Source organism: Centruroides sculpturatus, unplaced genomic scaffold (genome assembly GCF_000671375.1).
Source record: "Centruroides sculpturatus isolate CEXI.00-Female unplaced genomic scaffold, Cexi_2.0 scaffold109, whole genome shotgun sequence".
NCBI classification, from domain to species: domain Eukaryota; kingdom Metazoa; phylum Arthropoda; class Arachnida; order Scorpiones; family Buthidae; genus Centruroides; species Centruroides sculpturatus.
In genome coordinates, this window is record NW_019384440.1 from 798,458 (window position 1) to 820,192 (window position 21,735).

General features: G+C 30.4%; 1 protein-coding gene across 1 annotated transcript in view; it reads left to right on the forward strand.

Moving 5' to 3' along the window:
• Window positions 1–21,735, forward strand: part of LOC111620118 (nesprin-1-like) — a 307,506-nt gene that overhangs the window by 166,778 nt on the left and 118,993 nt on the right. The window contains exons 63-74 of the mRNA XM_023361978.1: window positions 2,351–2,674; window positions 2,922–3,005; window positions 7,846–8,232; window positions 8,384–8,506; window positions 12,547–12,741; window positions 13,221–13,544; window positions 13,807–13,956; window positions 14,033–14,197; window positions 16,373–16,699; window positions 16,790–16,942; window positions 21,049–21,213; window positions 21,298–21,478. Coding sequence (XP_023217746.1) covers window positions 2,351–2,674; window positions 2,922–3,005; window positions 7,846–8,232; window positions 8,384–8,506; window positions 12,547–12,741; window positions 13,221–13,544; window positions 13,807–13,956; window positions 14,033–14,197; window positions 16,373–16,699; window positions 16,790–16,942; window positions 21,049–21,213; window positions 21,298–21,478 — 2,578 coding nt within the window. The remainder of the gene's footprint in view (window positions 1–2,350; window positions 2,675–2,921; window positions 3,006–7,845; window positions 8,233–8,383; window positions 8,507–12,546; window positions 12,742–13,220; window positions 13,545–13,806; window positions 13,957–14,032; window positions 14,198–16,372; window positions 16,700–16,789; window positions 16,943–21,048; window positions 21,214–21,297; window positions 21,479–21,735) is intronic.

The following is a 21,735-nucleotide window of genomic DNA, read 5'->3' on the forward strand; positions in this document are numbered from 1 at the left end:
GTTTTATAAAGCATATTATAATATGAAGTTGAATATTTTATTATATTCTTCATTTAACTTCAGAAAGATAGATTTTGTTACTTTAAAGAAAATTGAAGATTATATTTTGAAAAGTAAACTATGACTTTTCTGAATAGTTTTCTTTGTTAATGTTGATTTCATTTTCACTAATGAGTTCAAATGTATAAAAACTAGATAAACAAATTGTCAAAGTTTATATATATATATATGTTAAGCGTTCTTAACTATGTTATATTTCAGTAAATTTTCAATTTAACAGATCCTGGTTTAATGGACTTTTGACAATAGTTGACACCCGTTTTCCCCAATTAGTCTATTAAATCAAGGATTTGCAATTATGTATAATTCAAATTTCTCAAATAAATTTTTAACATTTTTAAATTTCAGGAAAATGAAAAAGATTATAATAAAATAATAATTAATTTAATTTCTGAAGTTGATATTCACAATGAAAGATCATCAATAAAGTCAACTGAATCAGCAATAATGAAATGCTTAAGACATTGGAAACAAACAAAATTATTACATTCTATAGATACCACAATACAGTACGAGGGCTGTTCGAAAAGTTCGCGGCCTTGCCTATATGCGGCGCTGCGATCAATTTAATTTTTGGCGGGAATAATTCAGCCATCCTTGCTAAAGATACGATAGCAATTTCCGTTTGATTTGTCGTAAAGTTTTGCCACGACAGCTTAGCAGATAGTCAATGTGCACATGCTTTGTCAAAAATGGAGAAGACGGAGACTCGTGCGGTCATAAAATACCTGACGAAAAAAGGGTTGACCGCATCTCAAATCAAAGCTGACATGGATGAAGTTTTGGGAGAGTCTGCTCCTTCGTACACCACTGTGAAAAAATGGACAGCCCTTTTTAAATCTGGCAGAGAGAGTGTGAAACATGACCCTCGCAGCGGACGGCCGTCAACTGCTGTCACTGAAAAAAAATCGACAAAGTTTACGATTTGGTGTTAGCAGATCGCCGTTTGAAAACGCGTGAGATAGCTGAGACAACAGGCATCTCTGTCGACCGAGTGCACCACATCCTAACCGAAAATTTGGGTATGACGAAGGTCTCAGCAAGTTGGGTGCCGCATCTGCTGACCGCTGAGCAAAGACGTGTTCGCACTTTGATGTCAAAGAAGTGTTTGGACTTCTACAAGAAAAACCCACGGGATTTCTTGCGTCGGTTTGTGACTACTGACGAAACGTGGATCCATTACTACACTCCTGAAACAAAAGAACAGTCGAAGCAATGGAAACACCACAGTTCGCCACCACCAAAGAAGGCAAAGACAGTTCCATCAGCGGGTAAAGTGATGGCCTCGGTTTTTTGGGATGCTAAAGGCATCATCTTTATTGACTACCTAGAAAGAGGAAAGACCATTAATGCTGTCTATTACTGTGAACTTTTGGAAAAACTGAAGAAAGAAATCGAAGAAAAGAGGCCACACTTGAAGAAGAAAAAAGTTCTGTTCCACCACGATAATGCACCTGCACATTCCGCCAGAATCACTGAACAAAAGATAAACGAACTTCGCTTCCAATTAGTTCCACATCCACCGTACTCACCTGATTTGGCCCCCAGTGACTTCCACCTTTTTCCAAACCTAAAAAAATTCTTGGCTGGAAAGAGATTCCACTCAAATGACGAAGTCATCTCTGAAGTGAACGAGTATTTTGCACACCTTGACAAATCGACCTATTGTGATGGCATAAAAAAGCTAGAACATCGCTGGAATAAGTGCATTGCTAACAAAGGAGACTACATTGAAAAATAAAATAAGTTTTAACATTATTTTGTTTGTTGTTCTATATGAGGCCGCGAACTTTCCGAACAGCCCTCGTATTTATAAGAGAAATATAGAAATGAAAGTGCATAAATTGTGTATATCAAAATTTTCTGAAATGTAGAATTTTATTTACTTTTTAAATATTATCTTAATCAGTCAATATTTTAATTGTTCAAATTGAAATAAAATTTAATTTTTAAACTAACCTTGAAGAAGCTGCAAATTAAATAAAGTGAAAATATTTAAAGTTTTATCATTATTTTTACTTGTTTTAATCTCAATATCACTGATTTATGTATAAGACTACATACTTTTGGATCAACAGATTATCAAATATGATTAAAATTGAAGATGATACAAATAAATTATTTAACATAATTTTTGAAAAAGCTAATTGTGTTTTTTCTTTAGTAGATTTATCAATGTAAATTTAAAAAATGAAATTCTCACATTTTTATGAATACTGCTTTATAAAGCTATGTTTAGAAAATTAATTTTTTAAATAAGTGAAAAAATAATTTAATTTTTAATTATTAGGAAATTGAAGAGCAACTACCACAAGGTTCCATATTAAATGGAAAAATATGTGAGTATGTAAAAAAACTGGTTAACCTGGTCTCCCCTTATGATCGTGATTACTTGGAACAAGAACAAATGATGATAGAAAATAGCCATCAGCAAATCCTTGCTGATATAGAAGAAGCTAGACGACAATTGCAAAGTAGAATCCAGCAATGGACGTCATACGAACAAAAATTGGCTGCATTGACTTCTTATTTAGAAAATGCAGAAGCTTCTGTAACCGAATTTTCACTTAAAACATTATTAGATGAGAAAAAAGAACAATTAGTTAAATTTCAGGTACGATTTCTTAATGAAATATTTAATTTCAATATTGCATGCTTTCTAAATAATGCACAGTTTGTGTTAAAATTATTATATTTATTGCACATTTTTGTTAATATTACGTAGTTTTTTACTAATATTTAATATAGTTTAAATATTTGTGTTTGCTAAAAAAAAAATGCATGAATGTTTAGATTTGGTTTAATAGTTTGTGTATGTTTTTACTCTTAATTCTGCATGCGTTATTATGCATATGCAACAGGATATGATTGGATACTTAGAAAATGAACAACAGAATGTAGAACAACTATATCATGTAGCTGAAAATTTAGAACAAGTAAGAAATTGATAGATATTTTAATTTTTTTAAATTAGATTATTTAGTTATTTATTGTAATATTTAATTATTGCATGCCATTGAATGTTGTTGAAAACTTGTACTTATGTTTTGAACTTATTTGCATAAAATTATATATTAAAAGAAAGTAAAAAATATATTTTATTCTCTAATGCACTTATTTAGCACTAATGATTCATATATGAAAATTCCTAAATATAATTCCTAAATTCTGTTCAAAAACTATTTGTTATTAGATACAAAAATTCATTGTAAACTTAGAAAAATTAAACATTATATTTAACAGTCTAACATTGGATGTCTTTATATTAGTTATTTCTTGTATAAAGCTGGTTCTCACTTATGATGGCTTATCAACATGGAAGCTGCAATTTTCATTCTTGTTACTGCTGAATTCTATTGAGTGATGTATCCATGCAGTGTATATTGAGAAGGCTGGATTGACAATGAATTTGGTGTTGAATGGCATCAATGTTAATGATAGTTTCACATTGGTCAGTGCTTAAATTTTCATTTTGCTTCTGTGGTAAAAGTTGAGCTCAGCCCATATCCCTTTTTCATTATGATTTGTTGTCATGATTGCTTCTATACATCGCTTTGTCACTGATTCCATCAAAGTGAAAATCAACTTTTAGATATTCTCAATTTCTTAATGTAATATGTTTATTGATATCTGTATTTAAAAAAAATTAATAAATGTGATATCACATATGAAAGAGTGTTAGAGAATATACCAAGAATAAAAAAAGAAATAAATTTATTTGATAAATACAATTAAAATTAATGTTACCTGTCAATAGATAAAAGTGTTAAACTCTAAAATTATAAAAATTTTATGTCTACAGTTGTGTAATTCCAAGAGGAACAATTTAAAAAGAAACAATAGAAATAAATTTTAAATGTACAAAATTAATTATTTATAAATTTCATAATTCTTCTAATATTAGAATTGATTCTTCTTGATCTTAATTCTGAAATTTAAAAGAAAAGTTTAAATACTGTATCTTTATTGTAGTTAATTTTGATGTCTTTGCTATCGTTTATGGATAGTAGAATACAAAACAAGAACCATAAATATTTACATATTTTATATGAAGACTTATTAAAATAATTTTGTTTAAAATAGGATCACAATTTTCTATATTAGTTTAATGGTGTTTAATGTTAAAAAAATTAAATGTTCTTCAATAGGCTCAAACATTTTTGATTTATACAAAATATCATCCTAGGGGGAAACTGTTTTAGAACAAATTCAAACAAAATTTCATTTTAAATTTAAATTAAAATAAATGAATATAATATTAATGTTTTAAAGACTTGTATGCAATCTTTCATTATTGTTAGATGTTTTGAAAAACTAATAAAAATATAGATTTTAAAAATAAATTATTTAAAAGCATCTAATGTTATTTTAATGTTATCAGCTGACAACTGTATATATGTATAAACATCTAAAAGCTCGATATTTTATAATGAAAGCGAACGTTTGTCAGATTTAAATTGGGTTACTTTACCGCTACTTTTAATAATTCGATACTGAATAATTTGGTACTAGCGATAAGCTTTGGCACTATCTCGTATTAAATTTAATAATCTATATATATAAAAATGAATGTATGTCTGTCTGTGTGTCTGTGTGTCCTATGTCCTTCATGCATTACCACACCATTTATCCGATTGCCATGAAACTTTGGGAAGTTGTTTAATATACTCCGGCGAAGGTTTGTGGCATAGTACGATTGCCATGAAACTTCGGGAAGTTTTTTAATACACTCCCGCGAAGTACATTTATCCTACGATAGATGGCGCGCGTTTACACGAGCATTCGCGCATAGTGTGTTTGATCGATTTCAAATTGTGAAGACCATTTCCCCCCTTCAAAAATATATATGTCTCTATATATGCATTTGTGAACTGTTATTTACGATATTTGTAATCATTTTTGTTTAATCACTTTATTTCGACTTTTTTTGCTAATTATGTTTTCGCTCGAACTTCGTTAAAATCTTAACTGTACCCCGAACAACGACCGAAGTTGTAGGAAGAAATTCGCCTATTTTACCGATCTAGGTATCGCCCTTTTTCAAATTTTAATATCGACTCGAAATAATTTAAAAAGACAAATTACAATAAAACGGTTTATTATCTAACTATCAGAAATTTCCCAACATGCCAAGGAAGAGAGGAAGGAGCAATTAAATAATTAAAATTATAAAGGATTTAAAAATATATATATAAATGGGGAATATCGCGCTTTTGACAATCGCTGCAAGTGTGTGGGCTAAATTTGGAGAATCCGTGCTTCTCGCATGGACAACTGTATGTGGCCAGCTCACGCGTCGGAAAACCTTCCGAATTATTCGTGTACGCACCAGACGAAAAAACAAAAAATATCGTGTATCCACGAGCACTCCAATAAATAAATAGAATTGAAACGACACTTTGAAATGTTTTCCCGATGAAAACGAATAATAATAATATATTTCAATAAAAATGATAAAATGAAAATTTAATTTTATTATAACGAGTTTGCTTGAATTTCATCTCTTCTGAGATCGCAGCAATGCGCGACGGGTAAGCTAGTTATAATAAAATTAATATTTATTAAATAATTTAGAATATTCTGGAAGAAAAAAAATTAGTCCAGAATTGACTTGAACCTGCAACTGCTGATTATCATGCAGATGCATTGCCAGTTATGTTACCTGGACCTCTGTCCAATCCCTTACCTCCAAACATATTCAATTTAGATATATAATAGTAGCAGTATAGTAGCTTTATTTAAATCCAGAAATTGTTTGATTTCATTATATTGTATGTATTTAAATTAGTCACTAAACTCTGTCAAAATTTTGGAAAGATTGCCGAGGAAAATATCTATTTAGATAAAAATTTGTATTGTTTTTGGATTTATATAGTAGGATTTTAACAAGAAGCTAAATATCTTATATCTTTACACTCCAAATAGTTTCTATTTGGAGCATAAAGATATAAGGAAAGTGAAAAATGCTTGAACTGTTCTCCTTATATCTTAAGTTTTCTTTAAAACAATCAGTTGTTCCAACGTCCTGGGCATTGATGTTTCTCGTTCGTTGATTGAAGGTGGCAGGTGGGAAGACTCCATTGGTTGGTGTCGGCAACATGGCCTGAGGTTCGTAGTGGCACAGGTTACCAATTGGGCACAATGGATGGAAAACTGTTTTTTGCACATTGACTAACCATGTACAGGTGCACAGTTTGCAGAAAGTGAGTCTGTCCTTGAAGATCGGGGATTATATCAATATCCATTCTTTCTTTTGTCCATTCTGATTGGCTCCACATCCTTTTTTTCTGCTTCCCGATTGGTCTCTCATCTGTCAAAGCAAAGACAAGACCTAAGCAAAAAGACAAGACCTGTTTGGGTCACGAGAAAGTTCCACTTCAGAGAATCTACCCAACACCATCTGTTAACTCTGGACGGAAGGTGCTGACGGAACTTTGAAACTTGCACTCATATTTTATCTCATTGTTGTCTAGTCTATGATGTTTTAGAATTTTAATTACTTGACACAATGTCCCTTTTTATACTTAACATTTCCCCTTTTCAAAATTTCTCTATGTTCTAATTTCTTGTATATGAGCTCCTTGTCAAAGGTTTGTTTATGTCTATTGCATTGTGTTTGACATTAATAGTTTTTTTCTTGTCTTTGTCTCATATGACTTGCACAACTAATCCAACCTTTTATCAGTTTTAACAATGGAAGTTTTTCTAGTTTCATTTTAATAAATTTTTAATTTCAACCCGTTTTTGGAACCTCACATGAACAAAACTTTTATGAAATTTTGTATTTGAAAATATAATCATAACTCTCTTTAACAAATCTAATTTCAATTTAATAACGCTTTAATGGAACAAATAAATTAAAATGCAATAAAAAACTTTCAAATGATCTCAAGATATAATCTCACCTTCAGGCAAGATTGTTCTAAACAGTTTCTAAAGCGATTTTTACTATGAATTATATTATTTAAATACTTTTCAAAATATTGATTAATTTAATAATAAAATGTACAAATTTTTATGTTAACAGGCATTGNCAATTATCCGAAACATCAATTATCCAAAAGAATTCCAGTTGGCAAATTTAAATTTTTGCCAGTACTGTGGTGCTGCAATCTTTGGCTATGTCTTGGGCTACTCAAATATTTTACGTTTTTGATACTAAATTAACTTCTGAAGTATAATTTTTTATTATTTTTATATTTTTCAATAAAAAAATAATTTTTAACGATACAATAGTCTTCATTAGGCTTAACATCAACGAAAATTCAATGTGACGTGACATGCAATGGAGAAAAATTTCAACATGGGATAGGTTAATATATTTTTTCATACATAATCAGTTATCCGAAATATCGATTTTCCGAACAACCCCAGTCCCCAATTGATTCAGATAAACGACGCTCTACTGTATATTATGTTTGTTGTGAGCAGGATATCTTCTTATGAGTGTGCCATGGTGGCTTATGGTCTGAATTAGAATAAGACCTTTTTTAATTGAATACAATAGGCAAATAGACAGTGATTATATTTTGTTTATTAATTTACTTTTCTCAAGTGACATATAATGTACATTAAAATAAGGAACAGCCTTCGTGAAACTAGCCCATCTGGATATTTCCATTTTTCAGTTGGCCAGTCCACCACTACTATTAATAATTTACTAAAGTAAAATAGATATCTTATTAGAATTATTAACTGTAAATGAAATAAATGAACAAAAGTATATTTTATGTATAAAATTGTAAATTAAGTTTTAAGATATTAATAAAAGTTTTTTATCAATAGGAACTTTTACAAATGAAGAGTTCTGGACTAAATGTAATTAATGCTGCTGTTCAATATGGTGAGAAACTTCAAGTTGGTACTTCTCCTGAGGGTTGGGAGAATATGCAGGCAGTCATACAAAAACTTCAGATTGCTTTTGGCAAGATCTTTGAAGGATCAACTACACTAGATCGTTCTTTACAATCCATGCTATTTTTATGGTCAGAATTTGAAGAATTGCTTCAAAGATTACAGCAATGGGTTGAAAATACTAGTAAGCAATTGGAAAATGTACCAAAAATGGTTTGCACACTAGAAGAGAAAAAAGAATTAATGAGAACATATAGGGTAGGTTATAAGAACTATAGTAATAAGAATCAACTTTTATGTTTAGATGTACAGTATATTGTATAGGTTTTTGTAATGTTTGTTTCTGTTGATAATGTTTTTTTGTTTTAATATATTGTTTCCTTTTTTAAATGCTTGAAATAGTACTTTATTTTAAATATTAAATATAATTATATGCAAATGTGAACAACATGTAGATGACCACATTCAGTTTGAACAAAAGTGTGCCGAATGTGAAAAATGGATAGAAGAAAAAGATAAACATTATGCTGAAATTTCTGCACTTCCATGTGGTAACAAAGAAGCACTTCAAACTAAATATGGAAGGAACAAGGTTTGAAACATTTCTTATAAATTAATACTAAATGTAAAATTGATGTTTTTTTGCCCTAGATGGTATAAAGACTAATTTTGTATATTTCTTGGTCAAGATAGCCATGCTTATCCAATATTGTGGTGCATAACTGAATAAAATAATGATATAAGTAAAATTTGACCTTTGATAAATATAGCTATAACAGACCTGTCACATTGCACAGATACTTGGCCTGAAATGAGGAGGTTGTAAATATTGCAAAGCATAATGAAAAACTAATGCTAGACTTTTGTGGATTATGGCATGATAAAACAATGACTCACCTTATCAACATCCCTCAAAGTAATCTCCCATGTATTCCACACATTCCTACACATCTGTCAAATTGTGATATAACCACTAAGAGCAAACTCTACATATATGGTGTCACCTTCCATCTGTTAAAAGTCACTAGTTTTTTGTTCTTTCCTACAGTTGTTCACCTCCTTTCTTCTATGATCTCCTCAATGGTCACTTTATATGAGATAAAGCCCATTAAGGGAAAAAGATCTTGTCACCTTAGTCCTCATATTCTTACACACTTTCTATATGTTAACTTCTCCTTTTCACCAATCAGGGCACAAAGATGGTCCAGTTGAACCTCTTCAGACATGCACCTGACAAACTGAGACGATTATTACCTCCAGCAAAAAGTTTGATCAAGGCATTGTAATGGCCCAGGGTGAAAAACAAACAAACAAAAAACGAATATGGGATGAGACTACCACAAAGTTTTAAACATCTATTTATAAATTAATAATACACTTCAAATGTTATAATAACTAATTAATTAAATATTATATTTATTTACAAAGTTAGATGTTTGATAAAGAAGTGTATTATTACTTTCAGCTTTTACTAGTTTCTCAGGACACTGTTTTATAGTTAATCCTCATTTAATATCACTTTTTAGGTAGCTTCACTGCTTCAAACTACATGATATTTTCAAATTCAAAAATTCAGATGGTTCTTGTGAGATGTCTCACTTGATGACATCATTATCACATACCACTCTAGGGACCTGAGATTGAATTTGAGCAGTGATAAACATTAGTCCAACGTAGATCTCATTGTGTCAGTCTACAGCTCGAGTTGTGTTCAGTTATGTTCAAACTAAAAATTACAAAATACACATTGTTGCAGGCCAAATGTCAATTTACATCAGTCATCCCATGATAGTCTGTATCCAAATTGGGACCAGTTGTTTTAAAACTTTTAGTAATACAGTAGAGCATCGTTTATCCGAAAGTCAATTATCCGAAACATCAATTATCCAAAAGAATTCCAGTTGGCAAATTTAAATTTTTGCCAGTAGTGTGGTGCTGCAATCTTTGGCTATGTCTTGGGCTACTCAAATATTTTACGTTTTTGATACTAAATTAACTTCTGAAGTATAATTTTTTATTATTTTTATATTTTTCAATAAAAAAATAATGTNTAGGTACTCGATCCCGGAGAGGGGTAAGTGCCTGGCTTGTCTCCCTAACGGTTATTGGTTACGTCTACAACGCTGCAGGGATGAATGTAGATTTGTACGTTGTAACTGGGGCTCCCCCAAATACCGGTTCCCTGCCACCGTGCATTATGCACGAAAGAAAACGTGAAAAATTTCATTAAATTATTTTGAACAGGAGACGGTTATCGGAATAGATTTTTATTTTATGAAATAAGATTTCGGGAATGATAAATAATATATAACTAATATCATATAGAGAATTCTTTTCGTTAATCTTACATCAGATACTTATAAACGAAAGAAGGATTAGGCGTGTCGGAAAGAAATAACCGTGAGATTAATCTACAATTTCCAAAGAAGAGTTTCCAATTTTGTAGAAAGGGCTATTTTCTAATGCCATTAGCAATGAAATCTTATGGAACTCTCTTGTGATTTTATCGATAAAAGGTTTTTATGCGATGACTGTGAACGGATCCGTCCGATTCTCTGAATTGATGGATGATGATGGGGCATAAAAAAAAAGAAATGAATAATTCATTACAGCAGTGTTTTCAATCGTTTTTAACTTAAGTGAATTGAAAAAATCGGCGATTTGCGGTTCTCAGCGTATCTTCAGTTAGATGGTGATCTTACCGATTGTTAACTACTAGATTTGTCTTCAAAGATAAAGTCAGAATTTCAAACTAAAGCTGTGGACATACGTACCGGTATATCTCTATAGTATACATTCGATTCCCAAGGAGTCAATTTTTAATCATATTTTTAATTTATTTAATATAAAATATACACTCTCCACCTATCAAATTAGTAGTGGCTTACCCCCGTACATCATACTTTTCCTTTAATAATAGAGTCGTGTCGGTCATCTATTAATTGCTTTCGGAGGGGGGAGGGAATTTAGAATTGAAATAACTTGACTTCTAATTTGCATAGGAAGTTCGTATATAGTTAATCGAGGACCACCTACATCCAAGGTTTCCATATCTGGATTCAGATTTTATCTATCTAATTCCATTCTCGAGATAAAGGAAGGAAGGACGGACGGACGGACGACAATGAGGATTTATAGGTCTACAATTTTTTCAAATTGCAACCCATTTTCATACGATTTCTCCTACAAAATAATTTTCTAAATAAAATAATAACGTTTGAATTTAGGATAAATAATCAAAATCCGTTTATTTATCTCTTTCAAATGCATAATAATCGTTTCATAAATATTTACTAAAGTACTAAATTATTTATAAAATATAGAAAATTTTTGACGCGTACATATTGATGTAATCGTATTAAAGCTAGCGGCATTCATAATAAAATTTAAAATTTATTAAGACATTAAAGGATGACGAAGGAGGAAAACGTGGCATTCTTATAGAACGTTTAGGGAATTCGTGGAATTTCTATTGATCGAACATTTTCAATAAATGTTTCTTAGTGAAATTTTCAACTTCTAAATTGTTTGGAATGTAATTTAGTTTGTTTATTTGTCTATTTGTATGTATTGAATTATAGAGAAATGAAGGAAAAAAAATCATTAAAATATAATCTGATTTTGAAAGAAATATTGATTTTTATTGAAGACAGTGTAATATTTTCTTTAAAACAAGACTATGCTATTCATTACAGGAAAAACTTAGAACTTCTGAAAAAATCAATGAAATATTAATTATGAAATTACAGGAATTCCCTTACATATGAAAATTCATAAATATGTTCAATATTTAAATTTTATGCATATTCTATCACTGCTCATGAGGTGGCATGGAAGTTGGTAATGTTGGGATAATGGTATTTTTTGCTATTGTTTGTAAATTTTTATAAACTTTTATGAATAGTGGTTCAAAAACGGCAATCAAAATGTAATAGTAAATCTAACATTTGAGATAAATGCAAGAAGTATGCTCTATTATCATAGAAACTAAACTTGTCATTTTAAAACTAGATGTGTTAGGTGTAAAAAAACTGCATTTGAAACACCCACTACAAAGCAGTAGTGAGAGTGTAAACAAGTGTAATATATTGTATTAAGTACTGTACATCGAAGGATCAAACACTAACAATATGTGGTTATTCTGTGTACAAATGTACTTTCTAGGTTAGTTTTCGACTTACGAACATCTCAACATATGACAAAACCTCAGGAACCTAACCTGTTTGTAGGTAGGGGAGTGCCTGTATTTTAATTTTTTAACAATTTTAATCTTCAAAGTGTTTAATATTTATAAAATAAAGTTTTGAAATTGCTAAACTCATCATTTGAATTTGTAACAAAATTTAAAAATTAAATTATTCAAATTATTGTGTATTAAAATTACTTTTCATTTTGTAGTATTTATTCTTTCTTTAAAAAATTTAGTAAAGAATGCATTTCAAAGATCCTAAATTAAATGTATTAAATACATATAAAAATAAAATAGTTGAATTACTACGTGAAATTGGTTTCTAAGTAATGTTTTTAATTCACTTTTTAAAAAAATTAAGAATGTATTGAAAAATATTGTATAAAATAATTGTATCAGAATGAATATGGCCAATTTTATTGCTTTAAAATTATAACTTTTTACAACTGTTTAATTTTATTACTATATTTCAGTCATGTGTAGATTTCTATGATGATGTTGTAAGCAAGCATGATTACCTGAGTAAATTAATGGGAGAAATTAAAGACTGGTTAGGTGAAGTTCAGAATACTCTTGTGACCTGTACTGATACATCTTTGGATAGGATATCATTACACAATAATCTTGAAAGAGTAAAGGTAAGTAATCTATATTATTCTTCTTATTTTAATTACAGACAATTTTCATTTCTTACATTTTGAATATTAATTCATTTTAAACAAACTTTGAAAAAAAATATTTCTTCTAAAATTGAAATCTTGATTTTGAAGTCCTAAAAGTTTTTAATAAATTTATATAAACATCCTAAAGCTTGATGTATTAATACTAAACCAAATAATTGCCATATAATATCTGATTAATTATGGCAATTATTTGATTTAGTTTTAATAAATCATTTTGAATTGAAAACAAAGCTTATCATCAATAATTTATGGATTTTTATAGTTTTTTTAAAGATGATAATCTCACTTTCTTAGTTTGAGAAACTCATAGTTGGTTAAAGATTTCTTTATGAAAATATATTATAATTCTGATTAACATACATAAAACCTAAATTTTGAATTAAAATTTTTTTGAATGCATATTAAAACAGTACATTCTTTATTGTACTTTTCAGATTATGCTAGGAAATTTTTCTGATGAAGAATATAAACTTGTCCAAGCTGAAGAACAATTAGCTTCCGTTTTAGAAGGAACAGAACCATCAGGTCATGCATCTCTGAGAAAAGAACTTGAGGATTTAAGAGAATTATGGAAGGAAACTCAACAGAAAACTCAGAGTACTATTGAGAATTTAGAAATTATGTTAAAACAATGGCAAGAGTATGAAGAAAGAATAGAAGAAATACAGTTATGGCTAAAAGAATCAGAAAATGCATTACAAATGATCCCTCTTCAAGCAACTATTTCAGAAAAACGTGAACAGCTTGAAAAATTAAAGGTAGTAGAAATAATTATAAGTGTAATTAAATCAATGCAGTTATAATTAACGGTTTTGTTATAATTTATTTATTATATTGAAATTCAATATTTGTTTTAATGTTTTTGTGTCTTCACTGTCAAAAATATATTTGAGGATATTTTACAATTATCTATTTTTTTTAATAAAATTATCTTATGATTTTTGTTTTTTCAAATTCTACTTTTATAAATATACTGTAGACATATAGACTAACATTTTTTCTGTTGTTTTTTATTAACAGTGTATGGAGAGTGAAATTCAAGCAAAGGAATTGGAAATTGATGCCGTTACTGATAAAATACAAAAACTACACAAAGGATCGGCAACTCGCCGTATTAGTCAACTCAGCGAACTCGGAATACGTTATCAGTTATTAGTTTCAAATATTAGAGTAAGTATTTATTTGTATATTTTACTTTATAATCTAAAATTCTTTATTCATTTTATTACGGATTATTTATTTTTAGGATATGGTGTCTCGATGGAATGGCTACGTATGTAATCATCAAGATTTCCTAAATCAAACTAGCGAATGTCAGAATAAGCTTTCTGAAGCTGAACAAAAATTAAAATCATGTGAAATAATGGAGGGTACTCTTTCTGATTTACAAGAGCGACTCACAGTTGTACAGGTATATTTTTTCAGAATATTTTTTAACTTTCATTATTTTTAATAATAATTTGCAGTCATTAGATATATTCAATAATAATAGACCTTTAAAAGGCTAGGCACAACCATAATCTAACCTTTTTTTTTAAAGTCTAGTTATTGTACTGTAAAGATGATGTGTGCTATTTTTTCATATTTTGTTGTTATATTTGTTTTGTTTTATCAAAACTTAATTGGAACTCTAGTAACCATTCATTCTATTCAGAGACAGTATATTTAATATATGAAAGTATGGTTAAGTCAATTTTGACATCAGAGCAGGTTAGATTACTGTTGTGCTCAGCTTTTCATTTGAACTAATTGATATATAAAGTTGTGGTGTGTATGCGGACGAACAATACAATACAAAGTTGTACACACAAAAAAAAAGGGAAGCTTTATTTTCCTTTTTGTGTGGTTTTCCATACACTTGGTTCTATAGGATCCCAACTATGTAGCTCCTACATGTACAAGACAGTTTCGATAGGTCCTTTTGTATGAACAAAGGCCAGTGACATGCGTCCGCAACAAAAAATGGTTTAAATTGAGATATATTCCTGAAATATTATAACTAACTTAAACTATCTTAAACTAACTACTATACTAAAAACAAAGAGAAAAAAGGAGGATGAGATGAAGGACTCATAAAAGTGCAAAGAAAACAAAGAGAAGGTTGGTGGGGTACCTGGGCCTTTCATAGATCTTCAATTTTCACAACATCAGGACTTGTGATCAATTCATCTTTTTCTCTGTCCTTTTCTATATCAAAAATCTGAAAATCCCAAAGTATTTGCAAAGCTCTCAGTCTCAGCAACAGTACTGTTTATTCGTTTCTCTCCAAACAACCTAAGGTCTATTCCTCATCCTACTAAGCGCTGACTTTGACCTCTTTCTCTTTCCATCTGCTCTCCTCGAATGCTATCTCAAGAATGTCCCTTTCTTTTTTCTGACATTCTCGGGGCTTTTTCTCTCTTTTGTTCCCCCCCTTTTGTTCCTGGACAATGGTTGCCTCCACCCATAGGGAAGGAATGGATGAGAAAGTTCTAGAAACAGTGACATGAAGGACAAAGGACTGAGATTAATATAAAACTTATATTTAACCCCTATGTATATAGGCATGGCATACCGCCACAAAATAATAGTTTATACAAGGTCTGTTCAAAAAGTATCGGACCTTTTTTTTTCCGCGTAAACCAATGATGTGTGAGAGGCCTCCTTCGGTGGAGTTGTGGAGGGGACAGTCATGCACAGCCCTGAATTTTTTCCCGCCTGCAGGAAGTGTCAGTCGTTGGCAATCGGCCTATGAGTGAGGTTATGTAGTGCGCTCTCGTCGGATTCCACTAAGCTGGAAAATGACTGAACAACGTGAGCAGCGATATTACATCAAATTTTGCCAAAAACTTTGGCGATACCCGAGCGTAAACCATTCGCAAGATTCAGCAGGCTTTCGGGGACAATCCTCGAGGCCAAAAAAAGCGCGGCAGGTCCGCAGAAATATCAAAGGTCATATTGACAGTTTTTTCGACTCTTGTGGGGTGGTGTGTCGTGAGTACGCACCACAAGGCCAAACCATCGCAAAGGAGTACTACCAGGAGGTCCTTCATCGTCGTTCCTATACAGTGCGACGCAAACGACCGGATCTGTGGTTGATCAAAACTTAGCAGCTCCATCGTGATAACGCATCCACCCATTCTGCGCATCTGATTTGGGCTTTCGTCGCCAAACACAATACTCCTGTGGTTCGTCACGCTCCGTACTCTCTTCACATGGCTCCGTGTGACTTTTGGCTATTTCCCAAGCTGAAAATGCCGCTAAAAGGAACCCGAATTTAGTCAAGAGAAGACATTGTGCGGAATCCGACGGACCGGCTGATGGCCATTCCAAAAGATGCGTTCCAGCAGTGTTTCCAGCAATGTCAGGAATGCTGGGAGAAGTATATACTTTACCAAGGTGACTACTTTGAAGGGGATTAGGGTTTTGTACCTCAAAGTCAATAAATTTATTTTTGCCGACCAAAGGTCCGATACTTTTTGAACAGACCTTTATATAAAAACACTATGCATCTCTCTATCATATTTTTATTATTTTATCAACTTTTTACTGATAATTTCTATTATAATTAAATATGTGCATATTTAATATTTCTTGTTATTTTTAGGAAATTACAAGCAACAAAGAAGAATTATTTGGCAGTGTTCAGTCAACTGTTGAACAAGGTCAATTAGTATTATCTGGTACAGCTCCTGTAGGACATCAACAGATTAATGATATAATACAAGAATTACAAGATAAAAGAAATTTGTTGTCATCTAAATTGGTTTCTGTTAAGACATCACTTGAAGATTGGATTCATATTTGGTCTGACTTTCTTCATCTAATGAAACAAGTTACTAAAACAGTTGATTATTTGGAACTAGGATTACAAGAAGCTAGTCAACTTCAAACTACATGGGCAGAGAAAAAGTCACAAGTGGATCGTGTAAAAGTTAGTGTAATATGTATAAAATATATAATAATAAAATTTCTTTTATTTATCAGTTATTTTTAATAAAAAATTTATAAATTTATTTTAAAGAGTTTGCAACATAAAGCAGCACAAGAACGAATAGAAGTAGATCATTTGAAAAGTCGAGCTGTTGAAATGATTGATAGTGGACCAGAAAGCAGTCATACTACACAAGCAATGAATGTCGTGCATAAATTTGCTACTCTTTCAGATAGTATTAATGTAAGCAAAAAATTTTAATTGTTTTAATTTACATTTCACCACACACTTAGCAAATTAAGTTAATCATTGTATATGGGATGAGTCATAATTAAGTCCATATGTTTTATTTTTATGGTTCACAAATACAGCAACTACACAAGAATTAGGAACCTGTCTGTATATGAATTTGTGGCTTTTTATAATACTCAGTAAGAGTTCTGACATTGTTATTGCATTTCTGATAATGTAATGGAACATCTTGCACTCAGGGCTGTTGAGAATTTGTCTCTTTTGCTCCTAAACAGACTCCTTTTGCCATATTTATGTTGAACAATTGAAATATGTAGAATATTCCTTTATTAATAAAAACAGTCTTAAATATTTTATTTTATGTTAGTCAAAATAATACTAATTTTATAAGGGTAGGAACTACAATAGGCTCCTAAGTTTTTCTGGACCAGAGGAAAAATTACTAGCCTTCCCTCTTGATCAAGGATGGTGAATCAGCAGAATAATACACTATTCCCGACTACCTAGTTGTTATTTTTTTAAAATTGATTCCTACTCCTGACTCCAATAACAAGATTCAACTCTGAAGTTGGTATTTTTTAAAACTGAATCTGACTTCTGATTCCCATAAAAAGATTTGAATCCTAGACTTCTGATTATGACTCTCCATCCTTGCTCTTGAAGGCACTGCTTGTATTACCTATTGTGTTATATCCAGGGCTGGCACAAGGTAGATTCAGTATGTTTTCTGGAACCTAGTCCTGTGCATTAAAAATCCATACAAAGTTCCTTATAAATTTTGCAGGACCATATGCATAGTATTATATGTGTATGATGAATCCAATTGTGAAATATGTAGTTAAAAAATAAACTAAAAACACATGCAGAGTGTCCTAAATACAAGTTGCGTCTAGATATGCAGTAATATTGTTTTAGTCACATTCCTAAGTTTTAGTTTTAGTAAATTAAAACTATGCTAGTATGCACTCACACTTTATATTTCTAAATTTTATAACAATAATTTATTATAAATATACATAAATGTGTTTTCTTTCTTTTGCCCCACACAATTTTTGAAATCAGTCCTGCAAAACTTCATATGACTGATTATATTATGAGATGTTGACACATTTCCTTTAGATCATGGTTTCAAGATTTCAAAATTCCATGGTTTATGGCTATAAACTTTTGTAGTTCAAAGTTTTCTGATTACTTTTCTTCCATCTCCATCATCTCTGAATCAACACAGACAATTACCACATCTCCATTTTAGTTGAAATTTGTATATTTCAACTAGAATATAATATAATTTCATGGCATAAAACAGACTTTCAATGCTGGACACAGCATTGAAAGTCTGTTTTATGCCATGTTGTGTTCTTTGTGGCAGGTTGGATACACAGTGAGAAGATACCACCAATACACAAACTAAATGTCAATAACTAATATACAAAATAGCAATTTGAAATTTTAGTTATGAATTGTGTGTACAAGACCTTGCATTTTTTAAATGTTTGACATAATTATGAATCACTCTGATTGTTATTTCTTAAAAAATATTTTTTATGTCTCTAGTATCTGGGAAGCACCAAAATAATCCTGACATTAATGTGGGGCAAGAATGTCTGAGGCTTACAATATAACATACCTCAGGGATCAATAGATGGATGAAACAATTCATAACAGTTAATATAGATGTACTGTAAGTACATCAAACAACAGATGATAGCTTTTCAATTATCAATCATGCAGTGATTAATAATGCCCAATTGATAGTATCTACTCACTAACTAATTACAAATCTGATGGTTAATTTTTACAGTTATTTTACAGGGAGAGTATACATCATTGATCTGCTTGTGTACAATTCTTCATAACCATGTGATAGTCTATATCTCTTAAACAAAGGGCTGATGAGCATGTGTCAGTAAATGTTACTCACCACCAAAAATACGATAGTAAGGGACTCTAGCCCATAAAGATTCCTCTTCTCTAAATGGAGATTTCGCTCCTCGTATTGTCCTCAAGTTGATGCAATTGGATTTTCTCCACTGTCTCCCTAATGTTCTATAGTTTGTCAGTGGCGTGTATGGCAACCCTTACCTTCTTTCTTATCTTTATCCTCCTCCTTGGTCCAGTCAATGGGCTCCAGAACACACAGGTAACAAAAAGATAGCTCTTCTTGTGGGGTCCTTTCCTTTTATATTTCTTGCTCTCCGGAACTTCTGTCTCCTATCACATGGTCCCTTGAACAACCAATCATCAGTCAACCAATGACACCCACCCAAAAGGTGGTGCGTGACATGACAGAAAAATTACATTCATGCATGACAAAAAACAAAAACCCATCATTTATAATGAAAAATGAGCATAAAAAAATAATATACAAAAAAAAGTTGCATAGCACTGTATGTCAAAGAACCAAATATAATTAATACTTTCAAATGAATATTTAAGATTATAAAGAAAAAAATTTTCTGTAACTTTTCATTATCTTCTTCGAATATATTATATTTAATTAAAAGCAATCACACTGCCCTTAGATCAATCATTCTAGAAATAAACATGTCTTTATTTGCAATGAATAGAAATTGATAGATTTTACTACAGTAATAGAAGGTTATTTTTAATTATAAAAGGAAGACATAATCAAATTATAATTATTATCACCTTATGAATAAATAATTAAAAAATTAAAAATTAATAAAATTGAAAGCATTTTGAATAATTAGTGACATTATACAAAAATACTTTTCATATGTTTCCAGTACTCACTTAATACTTCGAACAAACATTTTTCCAGGTGCTTAATATTTATTATAAGTGATTTTATATTATTATCAAAAAGTAATTTTATTTTTATTTAAATTTATAAATATCAAATTACAACGTAAGAAATTTAAATAATGTCAAGGAATCTTCAAATTATCCCATTTTGGAATGAAACATAGCTCCTTCATATTTGGATGGCTTCTAACCTGAGGCAGACCTGTAAATCAAGCCAAAAATATTTGTTTGGAGTATTAAGTGAGTGCTGGAAACATGAAAAGTGTGTTTGTATGATTTAACAAAAATTCCAGCATTTAGTGGAAAGTTTAATAATTTGTGATTATAATACTATATGAATATTTAAAAAAAAATTCAAGCTAGAATACACAACCATAAATATGATGTGGCCAATTATTGTCTGTGTTGATTCAGAGATGATGGAGAAGGAAGAAAAGTAATCAGAAAACTTTGAACTGCAAAAGTTTATAGCCATAAACCATGGAATTTGGAAATCTTTAAACTGTTAATCTAAAGGAAGTGTGTCAACATCTTGTAATATAATCAGAATCATATGAAGTTTTGTGGGACTGATTTCAAAAATTGTGTGGGGCAAAAGAAAGAAAACACATTTATGCATATTTATAATAAATTATTGTTATAAAATTTAGAAATACAAAGTGTGAAATGCATACTAGTATAGTTTTAATTTACTAAAAGTAAAACTACACTTATATGATGACTAAAACCAAAACTCAGGAATGTGACTAAGACAATAGACACAACTTAATGATGTGTGGGAATTAAAACACAGCACTTGCCTGTTATGCTGCTGAACTCAGGGTTTCTCCTGTTGGGATGAGGCTACCCTTTTACATTGGGTCTTTGACTGACATGACATATGATCTTTGGAGGCTTTAGAAATTTATATAGCTGACATGAAGAGAAATTGCATCAACTCTGACTGTATTCCAGTACTGCAGTCATGGAAATATTATTTAGATTGCCACAGAATGTAATAAAAATAATTTTATTTGTAACATTATACTTTGTAAAAAAATTATTTAGATAATTTTGTGATGTAAACAATGTGTCAATATTCGTATCAAACATCTTTTTAAATGTTTAAAAGATTAGAACACAATGAAGTTTGAATGATAGAACTGTTTTTTATGTATTCATTCTTGATGAGGGCCTCTAAATGATGTCCAAAAACATTTGAGCAGTAAATTTGTTATTTATTGTTTGCTGGAAATTGCATTCAAGGTGTTGATTATTTGATTATATGAATATTCAGTTTTTAATTGTATATGTTTAAAATTAAGACTAAAATATATATTTATCGATTATAGGAACAAGTTTTGAAAAATGAACAGAATTACAGAGATCACATTACTTATAAAAATCTATGTGATGATCTGGTGGCATGGATGAGACAGATAAGAGAACAGGTTCCACCTATGACTCGTTCATTAAGTGATCGTCTTAATTTAGAAGCCAGTGTTACCACATTAGAGGTTAGAAATTAAACGTTTTAATGCATAAAATTTTTTATTATTTTTACTAGATTTAAATTTAAGCTGTATTTCATTTAATTTTAGGAATTAATGGCAAAGAAATCACAAGGTCAACAAAAAGTCGAGTCCATGATTCAAGCTGGAAAAACATGTATGAAATCTAGTTCTGAAGCTGGAAATAAATTAATTTCTTCTGATATGGAAACTCTTCAGTGTGATTTTTCTAATTTATTTACTGATATACAAGACATGAAAATTAAATTGGGTATGTATATTAATAATTTTGTTTTTGAATATTTGTTTTAATATATATGATATATCAATTCAAATACCACAGTTTTTTAAGAATCATATTAAAAAATTTTGCATTATCTGTAAAATGATTTGAAATAATTGAAGCATAATCAAATGATAAAAATGATAAATTTTTAACTTCTTTTCTTGTATCATTTGAAAGATGTGTAACATTTATTTATAGTTTATTCTGTAATAAATTTTTAAGTTTGAATATAAAATAATGTA